The sequence below is a fragment of the Nicotiana sylvestris genome, chromosome 2 (genome assembly GCF_000393655.2).
Source record: "Nicotiana sylvestris chromosome 2, ASM39365v2, whole genome shotgun sequence".
NCBI lineage: Eukaryota > Viridiplantae > Streptophyta > Magnoliopsida > Solanales > Solanaceae > Nicotiana > Nicotiana sylvestris.
In genome coordinates, this window is record NC_091058.1 from 42,287,075 (window position 1) to 42,305,643 (window position 18,569).

General features: G+C 37.3%; 1 protein-coding gene across 1 annotated transcript; it reads right to left on the reverse strand.

Moving 5' to 3' along the window:
• Positions 1 to 273: 273 nt before the first annotated feature.
• On the reverse strand, positions 274 to 17,081 carry LOC104247807 (serine/threonine-protein kinase CTR1-like). Its single transcript, XM_070165604.1, has 15 exons — positions 16,898 to 17,081; positions 14,151 to 14,515; positions 13,676 to 13,879; positions 12,074 to 12,265; positions 11,598 to 11,851; positions 10,041 to 10,136; positions 7,745 to 7,831; positions 4,803 to 4,818; positions 4,423 to 4,711; positions 3,102 to 3,225; positions 2,958 to 2,977; positions 2,577 to 2,733; positions 986 to 1,274; positions 803 to 875; positions 274 to 582 (listed from the first exon to the last, which is right to left on the reverse strand). Exons 2-15 carry the CDS (start codon positions 14,397 to 14,399, stop codon positions 500 to 502), a joined length of 2,133 nt encoding a protein of 710 aa, XP_070021705.1. The 5' UTR covers positions 14,400 to 14,515; positions 16,898 to 17,081; the 3' UTR covers positions 274 to 499.
• Between the last annotated feature and the right edge of the window lie 1,488 nt (positions 17,082 to 18,569).

Below are 18,569 nucleotides of genomic sequence, written 5' to 3' on the forward strand. Positions count from 1 at the left end.
GGTTTCAGTTTGACTTTTTTTAGTTAAAACCAAACCAATTATGGTCGGGTTTTTTACACCAAATCAAATTAAACCAAACCATAGTCGGGTTTTTTTTCTCTGTTTGACTCGGATTATCGGTTTGGTGCGGTTTGTCGGTTTCCTTTGTACACCCCTATTGACAGCTCTAGTTGTTTGCAAAAATAAACATGATAGGCTAGCCCAACCCATCAATTGCTAAAGCCCACATAGGCTGGGCTAACCCGGCCCGACCCATATTGACAGTTCTAGTTGTTTGCAAAAATAAACATGGTTATTCAAGGAAATGAATGAAAAATATAACATGGCAATTCCGCAGAAAATATTGTGTTAAAATGAGAAAGGAATAATAAGGAGAACTATAAGAAAGAAGTTTAGTCAAAATTTAGGAACATTACTTTTACAGAAAGAAATTGATTATATACACAGTCTTTATTGAAGAATTAATCATCGCTCTAGCATCTACCAAGAATGCAAAGAATCAACTGGCAGAAGGCCTACATTCTTGTAGCCGTGATAAGATTTCCTCACAACTAGGCCGTTCATCTGGTTCTGCCCAGCAATCTAGAACACGATTAGGGGGGAAAAATTAATAAGGAGAGATTCTCTCATGATATCAGAATAAGAGTTTAATTCAACTACTATACACTGTAAAGAATTTTTTCACTATCGGGTAACATGCTATAACAGGTTAAATTATGCTGATAAATATAAAATGCATTAAATCCTATGAAATATAATAGTGCGTCCGTAATGTAGAGTAAGATATTATAATGCAAAATACCTGAAATTAGTTTTCCTAGAGGACCTTCAGGAATTTCTAGCCGTTTTCCATCATTAGCAACAGCGTATACGACCTGAATTTGTGAATTTCCACTATATAAATATTGCTCTTGAAGATGAAAGGAGATTTACTTCTCCTGTTTCTTACACTAGGAGCAGACAAGAAAGATCATTCAGAAATTACCTGGATAGATGGAACACCTTCCCATGGTTTTTTGAGTGTGTATAGTTCCCATATTATGACCCCAAAACTAAAAATGTCGCATTTTTCGGTGAAAGGTTCATTACGAATAAGCTCTGGGGCCATCCATTCTGGTGTACCTGCTGAGGAAGAATCTTGCATGGGCGTTGAAATCAGTAACCGCGATAGTCCAAAATCACAGATCTTGACTTTGTAGTGTTTATTTACAAGGCAGTTTCCACTCTTTAGATCACGATGCACGATTTTCATCCTATGTATACACAGCAGCCCCCTAAATGATCACAGAAAAGCAGATGTAAAGATAACTACAAAGCAGAAAATAGATTTACCATAACTATAGCGCAAACCAAAAAAAAAAACACCTCGAGTCCCCAAGCTACTAAATCCTACTAATGCTTCTCTTTTCTGGGAAGTATGCAATATATTGTATAAGAGTACAATTTCAGGTATGTAATACAACATTTCAATTAACAATGTGGGTTTTTCCCGATTGACTGTTTACTGTCCTTTTGATCCAGGAGACATGATAAGTAAACTGATTGGACATAAGTTTAGAAACTTGTGTGTGTATATCTTTTCCCTTTATGCTTAGTGCCTATTGAATGCTCCTGTTTGCGTCCACTAAAAAATCCATGAGAATGGCTTTCATTTTCATTTTTTTTTTAACTGTGGCGTCCGGGCCAGTTTCCACGCACCTCGACTAATTCCACGGGGTGATAATCAGTTTCCACACCATTTCTTGTTATATTAGATAGTCATGAACTTATATAGCTAGCTTTACTACAAAATTAACAACCGCTATAAGATTCATTTAGTTTTGAAATTTTTTAAGCATAGAGTTTCTCCAAGGCACGGAGTTTACAGTAGACAATGGAAGTTGGATTTAGGAAAAAATACACAACAGGCTTGACAACTGGGATGACTCCAGTACCATTGAGGGTCCTGTTACTCCCTTCCTTCATTCAGCGGTACAATTTGGAACTATCAAACTTGTATTCAAGGGGAGTATTTTATTAAATAAAACTATACTACTACTATTTCTTTCATTGATTAGATAAATGATAACAGCATGAGTAGATTCACTAAACATTCATTGGCAGAATGATTTACTCATGTAACCCACAGGATCTAGTATAAGCTATGAAGAAAATTCATGCAGTGGTACACAATGGTGCACAAGTTCCCCAAGCTAATACAGGTTATGATTTTACTAATTTTAAGAATAATATATAGCTCTAAACTGAGATTTAAAAATAAAAATGGGAAGTCTTAGGATCTTAACTGAACTCATTTACAACTTCTCAAAAGCCACATGAAATTCCAAAGAGCATCTAACTGAAGGAAGTTATTGGAATGATCTTCTGTATTTCAACAAAAAGTGCAACGGCATGTACCCAGTCGTATGGACAGTAGCCTTTATCCGACAAAATGTATAACATTTCTAGGCTTTATGCCAAAACTTGCGAACCCCTCAAAAGGATATTCAAAGAACAAGTAGTTGAAATAAAAAATTAACTTGCAAGAGAAGAATTATGAAACAGAACCTAAGTAACAGAGTTGATATTGGAAATACCTGCATATATCGCAAAGCATTTTCAATCTCCTTTGCCAGCTGAGGTTATTCTTCTGTCCACTTACATGGATCAGATGATACAGGGATCCCATCTCCATGAATTCGGTAATCACGGATAAACGAGGGGGAGTTGTGCAAGCACCGAGGAACAAGATTACTGAAAGGAAAAATGTGTTCGGCAAACAACAACGGCAATTTTTCTCCATCAAAATGTATTTTTGGAATATTTGTAACATAGGATAAAAACTGAGAATGTATTTCATAGATCCCGTAGAATCTCAAGGATCAAGTGCCTTCTACATCTTTTACTAGCTTATTCAATGAAGTAGATACAAGCAGTATCACAACAAATATAGATTTAGGGAAAAGCAGGAAAGTTACCATTTGGGTGGCGAATGCGGCTGCAGAAAGAGAAAAGAGAAACAGAGTTATGCTAAGATAAATAAGTATGTTTGATCTGGTTTCTACTTTATAGGAGGTTCCTGAGGTATAAAGAACGAAAATGATTTTCTAAATACAACTTACCTCAGGATGGATATTTCATTGGCAAAATCTTCAATGTTTTCTTCACTCAAGTCTTGTTCTAGGAAAACCTTAACTGCAACCTCTGTTCCATTCCAAATACACCGAAAGACTTCTCCAAAAAACCCTTCAGGCCATAACAATCAATCAGCTAGATTTAGACATGTGATCATCAAAAAATGAATAAACATTCGTTACACTGTACAGCTAAACATGGCCGGTAGTCCATATCCATATTTTGTGCTAATATCCTTACTTACTCTTTCTATGTGAGCTTGCTCATATTGCAAGTCTCAAGCCTGGATAAACGAGGAGGTAAGGTTTGCGTACACACAACCCTCCCCAGACCCTACGGTGTGGGATAATACTGGGTATGTTATTGTTGTAAGCCTGGATAAACGAGGAGGGTTGCGGTAGGTTGACAACCGCTGTAAAGCAGTCAATTTATAATGAATCTTTGCCTCAACTTGTTGGGATTGAGGCATAGTTGTTGTATACCTTACTGAACTAGAGTTATATGCTATCAGAAGGAAATGAGAAAAAGAAAGAGAACACATCAAGATGTTATTCTGTATAGATTATCCTTGACTTTCAGGACATGATGTGAAGGTTTGACAATCCAAATAAAACTAAGTTGCACGTAGTTAGAAAGATATGCTTCCAAATGAAACTAGTATGGCGCAGACTCGTGAGAATGAATTAACGATTAAGTCTCAGCACTATGATAAATCCACAGACATAACAATGGTTTCTTGAAAAGATAGAAACGTCCTATTAACTGTATGAAATAATTCTTTTCTTTTTTTGGCATTAAATGGTTCAATCACGATGAATGACTAGATGGCAGCAAGGCATACAGGTGATGTTTACATATTAAATGGTGCACTTCCCTTTTAAGAATCACCTTCATTTCATGTTTTCTATTCCTCAGAGATGTTACTGGTAAGTTAAACTATCTTTTAGAACCTACTATTAGCGTAATAATTAATAGTCCACCACAACCCACGCCGGTTAAAAATGTAACTATGTCACTTGATGAAGAAGAATGACAATGTTATAGATCTTTGGAGGGAACTAGGCACCTATTGGTAAATCATATATATCTGTGTTAAAAGAAAAGCGAACAGCAAGAGAAAAAAAAAATGCAGATGGTCCATAACATGCGAAACCAGCAATCTCCACTGATAAAACTACCTGTTTGCCCACCCATAGGAGAGCATTTAATTTAATTCCTACTGAATGTGTAACTCAATAAGCATGTGGAGCATCAAACTTCATATGGTTATTTAGTTGTCATATTGTAGTGTAAAAGAATAACGTATACCAATTCCAACACGTGCTCCAATGGTGATTTCAGAGAAATCAATGTTCCATTCATCAAATGGTAACAATGGTTTGTTGAGGATCCTTGAAGATTCTATCACTTTTTCCAATCTTGACATCATATCAGGACTGCCAAAAATTCCTGCTGCATTGCCTCTACCATAGGTCCGGTGCGGGGATGAAGGCAGGGAGATTGCTTTGTCAGATGCCAAACACTTTCCATGAAAATGCTGTGCTTGACCTTTTTCACCATTTCGTGTATTTAGGTCATCTGGATGGAAATTCAGCACCTGGAAAGTAGTGAATATGATTAATGTCATCATTGAGTTAAGCAAATTCTGTGGCTCTGATTCTATCATTTAATCCAACTGAGTCACTAACTTTTAAGTTAACAAGCCTAGAAAACACGGTCTACCAAGTTAGAAAACCAGTTGAAAGTAGCCATAAGAAGCATAATGCAAAATGTATGAAGCATAAATTATTGTAAGCAATATCCCAATTAAACACGCTTAGAACAAATAGTTAACATGCACGGCTTTGCTTCCTGGAAGTTGAAGTGGATATGCTGAAACATGTTAGGAATAAAAACTTAAAAGAAATACACAAGCACATTTCCTCAGCATGTTCAAGCTTTTTCTTTTTTCCTTTTATGGTGATGGTGTCTTGTCAGGTTCGGCGCAACTCAACTAATCTACCAAGCTACCGACTACACCAAGCAAACACAAGCGCTGGGTAATCCTACCCATCAAGGTTAGAGCAGATGAGTGCACACTTAATGTTCTAGTCGGGATTCGAACCTGGGATATCCAAGTTATTACTACTATGCCTCAAACTCTTAGTCACCCTTTGGGGACCATGTTTAAGCTCATATAAGAAGCATAGATGCATTTTGTCCTTGATGACCAATTAATACCTCTCAAAGGTAAAACTGATAAGTAACTTCAGTTGCAATCAGAAAATTGGATATAGTAAGAACTTCTGTTTATTATGAAAAAACATTTGGGTAGATTTGTGAACTGGATTCCCGGGACCAGATTAGACCCAGTTTAAGCTTAATGTAGATTGGACTCCATCCAAGGGGAAGTAATTGTACTAGCTCTCATATATCTATACCATCTTTTCAACAAATAAGAGATCAAAAACTAATCCTATTAGCAACAGATAAGCATCTGGCGCAGATCCACCCAAACAAAGAATTAGTCCAATCAGATTTTACTCTCCTTTGTTAATTATGGAAAATATGTTCAATCAAAACCATATCTTACCAGTTCGGGTTCATGCCGGGACGATCTACCACAGAAGCTATCCACCTTATTAGGAGGATGGTGGAACAGTACAGAGATAAGAAGAAGGATCTCCACATGGTGTTTATTGATCTGGAGAAAGCGTACGATAAGGTTCCTAGGAAGGTCTTATGGAGCTGCTTAGAGGATAAAGGGGTCCCGAGTAACTATATTAGGGTGATTAAAGACATGTATGATGGAGCTAAGACTCGGGTTAGGACAGTAGGAGGCGACTCTGAACACTTTCCAGTTATTACGGGGTTGCACCAAGGGTCTGCGCTCAGCCCATTCCTATTTGCCCTGGTGATGGATGCACTGACTCATCATATTCAAGGGGAGGTTCCATGGTGCATGCTATTTGCTGATGACATTATTCTAATTGACGAGACAAGAGGCGGCGTCAACGAGAGGCTAGAGATTTGGAGACATGCTCTTGAGTCTAAAGGTTTCAAGTTGAGTAGGACGAAGACGGAATACCTCGAGTGCAAATTTGGAGTTGAGCCGACGGAAGCGGGAGTTGAAGTGAGGCTTGACTCTCAAGTCATTCCCAAGAGAGGTAGTTTCAAGTACCTTGGATCGGTTATTCAGGGGATCGGGGAGATTGACGAGGATGTCACACACCGTATAGGGGTGGGGTGGATGAAGTGGAGGTTAGCGTCGGGAGTCTTGTGTGACAAGAAAGTGCCACCGTTACTAAAAGGTAAGTTTTATAGAGCAGTGGTTAGGCCTGCCATGTTGTATGGAACTGAATGTTGGCCGGTAAAGAACTCACACATCCAGAAGATGAAAGTAGCAGAGATGAGGATGTTGAGGTGGATGTGCGGGCATACAAGGATGGATAAGATTAGGAATGAAGATATTCGAGAGAAGGTGGGTGTGGCCCCCATGGAGGACAAGATGCGGGAAGTAAGACTCAGATGGTTCGGGCACATTCAGAGGAGGAGCACTGATGCACCGGTGAGGAGGTGTGAGCGACTGGCTGTAGTGGGCACGCGGAGAGGTAGAGGAAGACCTAAGAAGTATTGGGGAGAGGTGATCAGACAGGACATGGCGCGACTTAGGATTACTGAGGACATGACCCTTGATAGGGAATTATGGAGGTCGAGCATTAAGGTTGTAGGTTAGGGGAGAGTGTGAATATTTCTACAGCACAATAGAGGGAGACTATCCAGTTAGGAGTTAGACTAGGAATGTCATTGGTCGTCTATTGATGCAGGGCTTTACCTTCTAGTTGTACTATACCAGCCATCTATTTCGTATTTCGTATTCTGTATTTCATATTTCATATCTCTTATATATTGTTGTTATTTTTATTACGCATTTTTATGGTACTAATATATCATCTCCTATTGCTTTTTTGAGCCGAGGGTCTCCTGGAAACAGCCTCTCTACCCTTCGGGGTAGGGGTAAGGTCTGCGTAGATATTACCCTCCCCAGACCCCACTTGTGGGATTATACTGGGTCGTTGTTGTTGTTGGTGGTGTAGCCTATAAAGAAATAAGTATTGTATATATCTCTCTCGCATAAGAATAGAACTGGATGGACTCATTCAGCCAAATGAGAGCTGCCTCTGTTCTTCTTCACTTTTAAAATTTGCTAGAAGATTCTACGATAAGCATTTACCGGTGGTGCCAAAACTAACTAATAAAGCAGCGATTAAGGTGGTTGTCAGTTTTTCTTTTTTATAGCCAACAATCAGTTTGTAACCTTGTCATCTCTCAAGTTATTCAAATTGAGTGTTTAGTCACGTCTTTTCATGAGTTTTCAAGAATACTTGTACAGATCACGTTGGAAATACAAGATGTTAAAACAATTCGATCAAGTTACAACCTCATTTTGAAAAATTAGCACTTCACTATTAATCCGCATAAGTTGTGTAGCAACATATAATAGCTACTGAATAATCATCTGAAGTTAAGAAGTATTAAAATTTGTTTTTTCTTTTAAGAAAGTGAACTAAAACTAAACAATTTGCTGAAACGAAAAAAGAAAAAGAAAATGAAAGAAGGAAGATGATTGAGGAGAAGGCACATGGTCAACCTTACAATGTCATCACCAATCTCCGGAATCATGCTAATGGATCTTCGTCTTCTTCTACGAGTGTGTAAAGGTGATGCACCAGCAGACCTGCAGTCAGTTGAATTCATGCGTCACGTCATGATGCTAAGCCGTGAGACGCAGACAACATTTCCAGAGAGCTTCTGCTACTCCTCCCGGGAGAGACAGGAGAAACATAACAGCAAAGAAAGCATATAGTTAACAACTTATCCTCTGCGGAATAAGAACATTGGATTACTTTTTAAAAAGGAATATAATATCGGATCGTCTTTGTACCTTCCCAAGAAAGAACAGAGAAAGTATTTCAGAGATCAAGGATGATGGATGAGAAGCAAATCTTTATGCTCTTCACACAGTTCAAGAGCAAGAACCTCAAGTGTATAAGGTAACCGTTCAATGTAGCAAAAAATAAGGTAACCTTTCATAAACGTTGATGCAGCCAATTAACGACAACAACACACCTCAAATACATATGAACCTGTCAATGGGTCGTAGCTACATATCAATTCTAGTTTCAAACATGATCTGTCTGGTGGAATACATTATGCAACCAGGCAAATAGAAACCTGAAAATAAGAACCAGTATATCTTTTCCTGAAGTGCTTAAGGCACCTTTTAGATACATAATGCAGCCAATTCACCATAACACACCTCAAGAACATATGAGACCTCAAGGGAAATCTAAAACAGCTATGCCTGTCGATACAACAATTCACAAATGATGCATGCATATTACTTCTCGGTTCAAGTATGAGTTGTTTCGTTAAAGATATTACGCTACCAAGGAAGCTACCTTATAATCATGACCAATTTGACTCAATAGAGAATCAGAGATTAAAAAGAACTACTCTACAGCCGGATCATACGACTTAGAAAGCAAAATGCTATATTTGATATATTTGATAGTTGATAGCTTATTAGATGTTTGATCTTCAAAGTGGAGAAAGGATAACGAAAGAGATAAATAACAGATAGACAGACACAAGATTAATAACATTACGGACTAATAGAGTAGTACCAAAAGGAAAGGGAGGCTTTGATACTAAATTGATGTAGCACCTAAATAGGGGGAGATGAGAAAGGAAAAAGAGAGAGAGAGAGAGAGGGGGGGGGGGAGATTGAATGAGAGAAGAAAAGAGGGAGAAGCAAGATAAAGAGGGAAATAATAGAGAAGGAAGTAGGGATAGAGAGAAAATTTAACCAAATCAATTCAAAAAAACAATGTACATAAGGGTGTAGGATAAGGAGTTTAGAACAAATTAGAACTCTTGAAATTGCTAAAACTCTATCTTTAACTAGTAAATAAGACCTTATATTTAACTAAAAAATAAAATTATCTGTAATATAAATAAGAATTTATTTTCAACCAAAGCATAAAGACCCTTAGAAATCAAAGATACAGATAGTGCAATCTTTCATTTGTTAAGCTACATAATTCTCCACAAATTGAAGTAAGCTCGATCTCGACGGGTGAGACTGTTAGTGCAACTCCCAAAGGATGTTTTTAAAACACTAACTGAAGAGGAAGGACATAGCCATCAACTAATGGCAGGAATTATAATGATGGGTGCTAAAGAGTACAGTCGTTTGATAAATCAAACCTTAGTTCTGATATCAAATTGATGTATTACCAAAAAAGAGAAAAAGGGAAGGCTCTGAAACAAAATCAATGTAGCACCAACAAGGAAGAGAGAAAAAGGCAAGAGGAAGAAATGAGAAATGGGAGAAAGAGAGACAGAAAGAAAGGGAGAAAGATTGAATGAAAGGAGAAATAGAAAGATAGACAGAAAGGAGAGAAGGAAAGAAGAAAGAAGTGAGCAGGAAAAAAGCAATAGAGCGAGAAATTGTAATACCAAATCAATTTATCAAATATAATTGGAGTCTCCAAACAAATTAATAAGGGTTCTAGTTATAGGTTAAGAATTTAGAAGAAATAGACCTTTTGAAACTAAAAGAATTCTATATCTAGCTAAAAAGGTAAGATAACATAAAACCGTATCTCCAACTAAAAGATAAGATCTAACTAAAACAGAAAGATAAATAAAAGTGAAAGCTATTTTAATGCAATTGTTTCTTGAGCTACTTCAATAATTATTCCAACCATTTAGATTGAAACAGAGCTGGATACTGATAATTTCATCAGGTCCAGATCTGTAAGACCAACTAGCAAACTCCAGCTCGAACCCGTTGAATGGCAAAGGGAATATATGTTCCCTTCAAACATGGCAATTTCAGATAACCTTTAATCTAAAGATACAAGAAATGTAGAGTTTTGAACCTTGAAGAAGTAACATCATAGGTGCAGTCCTTGAAAGAAAGTGCGCGACCACCAAGAATGGATCTCCCAGGTCCTCGGAAGAGAGGATGCTCTGGACTGGAAAAAGGATTTCAAGTTAAAGGATCAAGAGAAACCAGATACACTAATACCAACATAAACTTATGAAACTGCTAAGTAACAAAGATTGCTTTAAAACAAAATTAGAAAATGTTTAGATATCCTGCGATAAGAAATAAACATATCTGTTTTTTTACCAATTTGCAACAGACGTACGATAAGATTTGAGAAGACGTTGACACTTGCAAACAAAAAATTAACAGCAATTCTGACAAATCACAAAGAGTACGAAATAGAACTATGTTTGTATGATAGATATATTTATGCTAAATAACTTAGAAATGAAAGCCAACTTAGGGAGGTCAAGTGATTCTTATGGTAATAAATGATACCACAAGATCTCAAATTGAGTATTGTTGTAGATTCTCTTTTTATCTATTGAAAATCAAGAGAATCCTTAAAGTGAATTGTATAAAATATTCTAATGATTATGTCATAGTAATTTGAAATCATTAGAATTAGGATTCTCTCCTTATTTCAGTAGCTCAAACTTCTAGATAAAAGCTCTCTTATATGTTGTAACCACTAAATTAAAAAAATCTCATTTCTCCTTCACGTGTTTCAGTGCCTCTACGATCTTGGTAGGGATTATCTTTTACTTACCAGTAGGAGGCATGACGTCTAACCATGCAAAATTTTATGTCTTTCCATTGTTTAATAATCTCTCCTCTTAGGTCATAATTTCGATAGCACTGGGGCTCTCTTAAGTGATTGTTCTAGCGATACAGCACCTATTTCTGGTGACTAACTCGGTGTCTCCGCCCATCTTTCCGATGACCGCTCTGAAGGAATCATGCCTATTCAGACAACATTTTGGTTGTTCTTCTGGAAAGTTGTCGCTCCAATGCATGTTCCGGCAACGGAGAGACAAATGTGGTGCGTAGGGAGCACAGGCACCCACCTTTTCCAGGACGAGCATCTGCCTGTAAGGTCACTGGAGATGGAGCTCCTTGACCATTTGTGATTTGGAGACGAGCCAGCAGTGACGAATTGAAAAGTCAGACTATATTCATACGTAAAATTACAATCCTATAACTCTCTTAATTACATAATTATTTGGGAGCCTTTCCACACTTCCAACATCAATATCATTGCCATACTATAAATTCGTAACAGCTCGTGGATGATATAATAGAGAAAAAAATAGTATCAAAAACTTACTTTAACCAGAAGTCGACAACTGAGATAGCCCTATAACTATCTTTCTGGACTGAGGAATAACAAAAAAATTTAGACAGTGCCCATATAACACTTCTTTAATTTTCACCAACATCAGAAAAACATCTAACTTTTAGTCCCCGGTCTTTCCAACTAATATAAAATAATGTAACAATCATTCCAAGTCACCCAGAACAATTAGTTTGAAAGGAAAGGATAAAAAATAATGACTTCTAAACAAACATCATGCCAATTTACCTACCCAGAGCTTTATATCCGTACCTTCCAGTGCCACTATAGTCGGAACTGAAACAGGTAGGGCTAATGGGATCCATCGGTGAGTTATATGAATCAGTTTCTATAGAATCACTCTCACCAAAGAAATGAGAGCGATTTCGCTGCTTTGTTGAACAGGGAAACAGCTTTCCAGGATAATGCATAAGGTCAACAAGTAGTTCCACCGAATCCAGAATGACTGTCACACAGATGTGCTTAGACGAATCTGTGCGCTCCAGCGCTCCTCCTCTTGGAAAACCCTAATAGTAAGATGAAGATAAAACCTAGGGAATTGAAAGAAAAAAATGGGGGTGGGGAAGAAGAAGAGAAAACTCCAGAATGATTGCGCATTGACTGGAAGCTTGATAAGCCAACTCAAATATGCAATTTACTTAAGACACAAAAGATGGAAATGAATCTCTTTTCCAAATACTGGAAGCAGACTAACATCAAATCCTGTTGAAGAGAAATAAGGAGCTCACCACAATCAGCTTGCACTCCAGGCCCACAGTGTCTGCAAGAACTTTGAACAAGATTGCTCGAGAATGACAGGACCCGTCCTTTATTTGGCAGAGCATATGGATTCCTTGACTACCCAAAGCATGTGAGACCTCCTCAAGTGTACCACTCACATGAGTTGACTTGTACTTTGGATGCTTATAAAAATCACAAACCTACCAATAGTGATATGTTGTCAAACTCAAAAACTACACAATCTTGGGAAAACAAATATTTTTTGGCTAACTAAAGCCTGCAGTTAAGTCAAGAAAATAATTGAAAACTTTTCAAAAAGAATTCAAGAAGACATGGAAATTATATACTTTCTTAGAAAAACTTTATTGAGAACTTTTAAATTTGTTAAACTCTTCCAATTGAGAAACTTTTATTTGTATCTGAGAGAAAATGGTTACGTAATTTCAGATTCTTTTTCAACCCTGCAAAATATATTAGATATTATACATCCATTCTGGTTACAGCTTAATCTTATTTATGCATTATGTTTTCTGAAGCTACTGGAAAATGAAAGAAGAAGTTACCATTGCCTTCTCCTAAATTTAAGAATATTAGGCATTAGGTTTTCATTAGACTTCTGATTATTTTGGTCAATGAAAAGGTGAAGTAATCCTTCCTTTCTCAGCAGAAGCATAATAATGATGCAAAAGGGAGGGAAGAAGAGGGATCTTCTCCCATGTCTTGTCGGTGATCCAAAGAGAGATATTCTGGCCTTGTTAAGCTGAAGACAGAAGCCTTTTGTAGAGGGGAGCAGAAAACCTGTTGAGGCTATGCTGGATTTGGTTTACTGTATCAGAATTCAGCACTGGTATACCTTTTGACCGGGGGTGAGGGGGTTACCTCACTAGCGTATTTCAGAGGTTGGAGAACAAGAAAATGACTTATGTGACAAGATCAAGAGAAAACGACCTATGTGGATCATGTTCTAAGAGGAGCAATCTAGGCTACACATTAGTACCCCTCAACCACGAGTATATAGAGTATCCCAGATGGATGAGGAGAGCACATTAACGGGGCCATGGGACTTGCAGCGCACAACTAGCAGCTTCCCTTGGACCTACAAAGGGACAACCTCATAGGTGAACATTGGGTGAGTTTTCAAGGGGATGGCCTAATGTTAGCAACTCAGGTAAGTTCATTTCCCAAAGTTCTGTACTCTTCAAGATTTCCTGATATACTTTCTGATGTACAGTATACTTGTGCACCATTATAAGCGGCAACAGAATCAGCAGCATTATTGGCCAGCTTTAAGACCATTATACTGGCCTATCGCTAACTCGAACAGACAGATGCAGAGCTTTTTTGCAAGTTTTAGCAGAATTGTGCTACGTCCAGCAGCTGCACCCGGTTGGGTAGATTCAACATCTCTTATTCAGTTGATAGTTAATATCTAGAAATACAGGCGAAAAAGCATTATGCACTGTGTCTGATATATTAAATATGCATAGATTCCAGCATTAACATAACACTACATGTAAACCGAGAAGCAAAAGATGATGTAAAAAAAACTGAAATAACAATCTGCCAGAAACTAAATGCCAGTATAGACAGCACGATAATAGATGACGCACCAACCCTGCAATCTTCTTCACCACTACAGCTGGAGTAGAACGCAATCCTTTCACTAAAGTGAGGGCCAGCTGTTTTAACATGAAAAGCTTCTTATCTTTATGCAGATTGACAAGAATAACATTAGGCCGAAGACCCTCTGCCTCCAAAGCATAAAGGTCATCCAAAGATGGAATAGTATCAAAATGCTCCTTGAATCTTCGTTCCTACAAAAATTCAAGAGAACAATATTGAGTTGACGCAATTCCATCCAGAAGAGAAGCAAAGCAAACAAAAGGTACATATTCAGAATGTCATATTAGCAACAGACTAGACACAAGAAGAAAAAGGAAAAACTAGTGTGCTGCAGTAAAAACGCATCATTCAATTCCTCGCCTTGCCATATTCCAATATTACGAGTATAATGACCTCTCTTCTGGAGAGAAATCATCCTAGTGAAGGATTACCCAAGTCCACACAAAGTTATGTTATACTCACTGGAATAACAAAGTAGAAACCATCAGGAATTGGTTCTGCAAGTTCCCCCGTGTCCCACAGAATCTGAGACACTCTCTTTGATGCTAAACCCTCTGGCTCCTGCTTGCTGCTCAATACAGTAGAGTTTGTTTTATCTTCTGAAGAATCCAGAGTGATCAACTGTAGTTTGTCAGAAATATCTGCTGGCCACCAAGGAGCATCGGAAGGCAGAACCTCTACTGACTGCATATCATTTCCTCTCTTCTCCATCTCCTCAAAGACTCAAAATACTATTTCATGTTCAGCAGATTGTGAACCCGTAAATAATAACTGTACACGAAGACAATATCTCAAAGCAAAATTTCAGACGAGCTCTATGAGATCTCCTGGAAAAAAGGATGACCCACAACATGTAATTAATTTCATAGTGAATGGAATGCACACCTTGTTTTATCGAAAGATCCGTACTAGAACTGGATTTGGTGTCTATTTCTCTCACATTTAATAAAACTTACTATTCACTAAGAAGAGGCTGGATCAAAGGGGTGGAAATTTGTTTCAGAGTCTAGTTTTCGTAATCCAATATCATACCTATTTTAGCGACAAATAAGTGAATCATTGACAATATCTTCTAATGCAAGAAAAACCTAATCAAGAAAAAAATAAGATAGAGACATCCAAAATCATAGCCTGATAATGGGGATAAACTAATAGAAAACATGGCCCAAGAGTCACCAATCAAAGCAGTTAATAAACTGAATGTGTTGGGTAGGTTTTTTGTTTCCTCTTTCACGTTGGCTCTGGCTTTCCAGACTACATGAGATACCAGTAGAGATATCAAAATAGTGAGCGTGAGCCACATCGCCGATCCCAACTTGTTTGGGATTGAGGCATAGTTGTTGTTGTTGTTGTTCATATTTGGATAACCTCCAGATTCTGGCTATTTGGGCATAGCACTTGCAAGCCTCTGTTGAACGAGATCAACATCCAAAACCAGATATTGGACTAAAAGGGCATCAACATTTGCTTACAGATTTCAGCAACTGAAATGTGATTTATTTAGAGTGTGCGCTTTCTGTCCCCACAACTTCATGTTACCTAGAGTTCTATTAAAACTGACGCAATTGATGCGATCATTCCAATGGAAGGGTCCTGATATGTTCACATGGAAAGAAAACTGGACTTGGAGCATGCGTGTCCGTGTCCATGACAAGGCAGGTTAAGCTCTTTAAAGTATTATGAGTTTGTAGATATCTGATATCTACAAACTGGACTGCAAATATAATAGACATCTGATTTTCTCAATTAGTAATTAAAACAAGAAACGTCTGGAGAATAGATAAACCAATCTCTGTGGGTTCGATATCTTTTTATACTATTATTTGACAGAGTACGAGTTAAAAGTTTACATACGCCTGACACTCGTCAAATCTGATGTACCTACTTCCTATGTGCCAAAATCCTAGTAAGATTCTATCAAAAGGATCATGAGCAGAAGCTTCTCATTACAAGACAAGCCCCTTAATTGCTTAAGCTTTCGCCTCCTGGATGTGTATAAGTATTATGTAAAAGGGTGCATAAGTTAAATTTTCTTTATTCTGGCACAATCTCTCAACCTTGATTTATATGACCGAGAGCACTATTAACTTCCTTAGAGTTTCACTGTCTTTCTACTCATGCTACCATCTCAAGTAGCACCTGTGTCTATCAATCCTAAAGCAAGAATGCCCTGCTACTTTAAATCTTTCTATAAGCTGACTACTCACAATTCAGTCTCTCAATATCCTAACAAGTTGTATGCAAAAATCAATTTTTACTTTTACCTCACCGGATTAACCACATCTCTAATTTGCTTTGACAGTTAAATTTCACCTTATATAGCAATAACATCAGAACCCCATAATTCCAAGATCTACCATGGTTTCCCCTACAGAAAATCAATGTTTCAGTCCCAAAGCCAACTTTAGATCAGCCTGAGCAATTTGTGTTTTTTCCACTGCCTTAATGAGCCATTGCCTACTACAGGAAGGCTCTGTACTTTACAGGTGCAACTGTTTTGAGTCAAGACACCCTTTCCTTCCTCTCATTCCACAAGACGAACTTCAGCAAAAAACCACCCTAAATTCATAATCTGTAAGAATAAGCCAAGCAATATACTAAAAGGTTTTGACCCTAATACTGCATTTCCTGAATAGAAAAATGACTTCGACCCATCCCTCACCCAGAATGGCCATCAAGGGAAACTCAGAACTGCTCCATCCAAATATTGGCAATATAAAATAAAATATGCAATACATCTATAAAAATAAATGACTTGTGCAATATATCCAATAACAAAAAAACAAATTCTCCTCTGACACAACTAATCCAATAGAAAAGAACTCAGCTTTGGAAAGATTTGGAGGACATGCCAAATTACAGTATCACACTTTTTATAAACAAAAAAAAGAAGTACAGTATCACCCTTCTCTTACTAAATCACCAATTCATCCAAATCTATAACCTCAACAATGGTGTCACTAATTAGCCCACAGTTATACAGAAACATTAACTATGAATCTCACCAAATAGCTTAAACTTGATCAGATAAGTATTTGACAATGACAGTATACTAATTCCCATAACCAAAATCTACATAACATTATACTCAATTTCACTAATACAAAAACCTGTAAAATCTAATTACAACAAAACAAAACAAAAAGAACGGTAATGCAAAATAAAAGAAACTAAGAAACTTATTTAAAACACTGCAGGATTTTTATTACCTAAGATTGAAGGAAGAGAACTGTTGAATGGTTCTTGAAATCATACCATCTGAATCTAAATGACGCTTTGACTTTGCTTTTGTATTCGTTTGTTTATTTATTTTTCTGAATCTGAATCTGCAAAATTATAAAAATAGTACTTATATGTGATTTGAGAGAAGGGGTCCGTGGGGATCGAGGATTTGGCAATGGCAACTTCCGCTGCTCTTCTTCTACTTCACTTCTTCCCCCTTTTTGGGTCTCGTTATAACGGTCAGGCATTCAATCTCATTATTTCTATTGTTATAATTGTTATAATGTTATAATTGTTATTTGGGTCCCATTTTTAGTTTTACTCCCATTGTCCAAGAATTAGTAATTTTAACCGCGAATTTTTATATTTTTTAAATAAAATTTATAAAATTATATAAAAGTACTATAAGTTACAATAATTTATAATATTTAAAAGTCATATAAAAGAATCATGGAAAAAAAATTGTTTTTACTCTCAAAATTTGAATATTCCACATATAAAAATGACACCAAGTAGCCACTACTTTTAGGACCACTGTTTAAGTTTTATTCGGTAATTGTAAATTATTTTGGTGTTTAGCGACAACTTTAAAAAAAGCGGGCAAATGTTGCTTCTTCTTCGCTTTTCGAACTACAAGGACAATGTATCCTGAAATTTTTCTTTATTTTATGTATCCTAAATTATTTTTTTAGTTCAGGAAGTACTAACATACAGTTTTTTAGTTTAGAACTTAGTACTGTAACCACCCGACCAGTCGTTTTGAGTAATTGCATTTTGCCCGGTAGTTTTCGGGCATGAGTAGCTCCGTATGATGTATTATGACTTATATGAATCATTAGTTTTGATTTTCAAGTTATTCGGAATTGATTTGGAAGAATGATTCTCAACTAGAAGCTTTAAATTTGAACGGTTTGACCAGGTTTGACTTTTTAGTATTTGACCTCAGATTGGATTTTTGATGATTTCGTTAGCTCCGTTGGGTGATTTCTGACTTAGGAACGCGTCCGGATTGTAATTTGGAGGTCCGTAGTAGAATTTGACTTGAAATGGCGAAAGTTAAAATTTTGGAAAGTTTGACCGAGAGTGGACTTTTTGATATCGGGGTCGGATTCCAATTTCGGAAGTTGGAGTAGGTCAATGTGACTTGTGTGCAAAATTTGAGGTCAATCGGACGTGATTTGATAGGTTTCGGTATCGGTTGTAGAAGTTTAAAGTTCCAAGTTCATTTAATTGAGGTGTGATTCATCGTTTCGATATCGTTATGTGTGTTTTGAGGCCTCGAGTAGGTCTATGTTATGATATAAAACTTGTTGGTATGTTCGAATGGGGTCCCGAGGGGCTCTGGTGAGTTTTGGATAGATTTGAGTTGTGTTGCGCTCGTTTTTTATGTTTCGACGTCGTTTCTTCAAGCATAAATGGTGCCACATTAAGTGAATAAGCTCCAATTTCTGTTTTGATTGAAGCATTAGATCTGTGTCGTAATTACGGAGCCATAGCAAAAATAATCGTCGAATTTGGACATCGTATGAGGGAGTTATGCTCATTTTAGTGTTGGAGAAGAGAGCTGGTGCTGGTGTTTTCGCAGATGCAAAGTTGGATCCGCATCTACGGCCCTGCGGGTGCGAGAAATGGTCTGCAAAAGCGGAAATGACAGCTGAA

Excerpts from the sequence above, each read along its gene's own strand:
- LOC104247807 (XM_070165604.1), bottom strand. The coding sequence starts at position 14,399 with ATGGAGAAGAGAGGAAATGATATGCAGTCAGTAGAGGTTCTGCCTTCC. Across the intron at positions 1,275-2,576 it reads ATGCTTTGCGATATATGCAG|GGGGCTGCTGTGTATACATA; the intron begins GTATTTCCAATA and ends GTGATCATTTAG. Across the intron at positions 583-802 it reads TCTAGGAAAACTAATTTCAG|ATTGCTGGGCAGAACCAGAT; the intron begins GTATTTTGCATT and ends ATCGTGTTCTAG.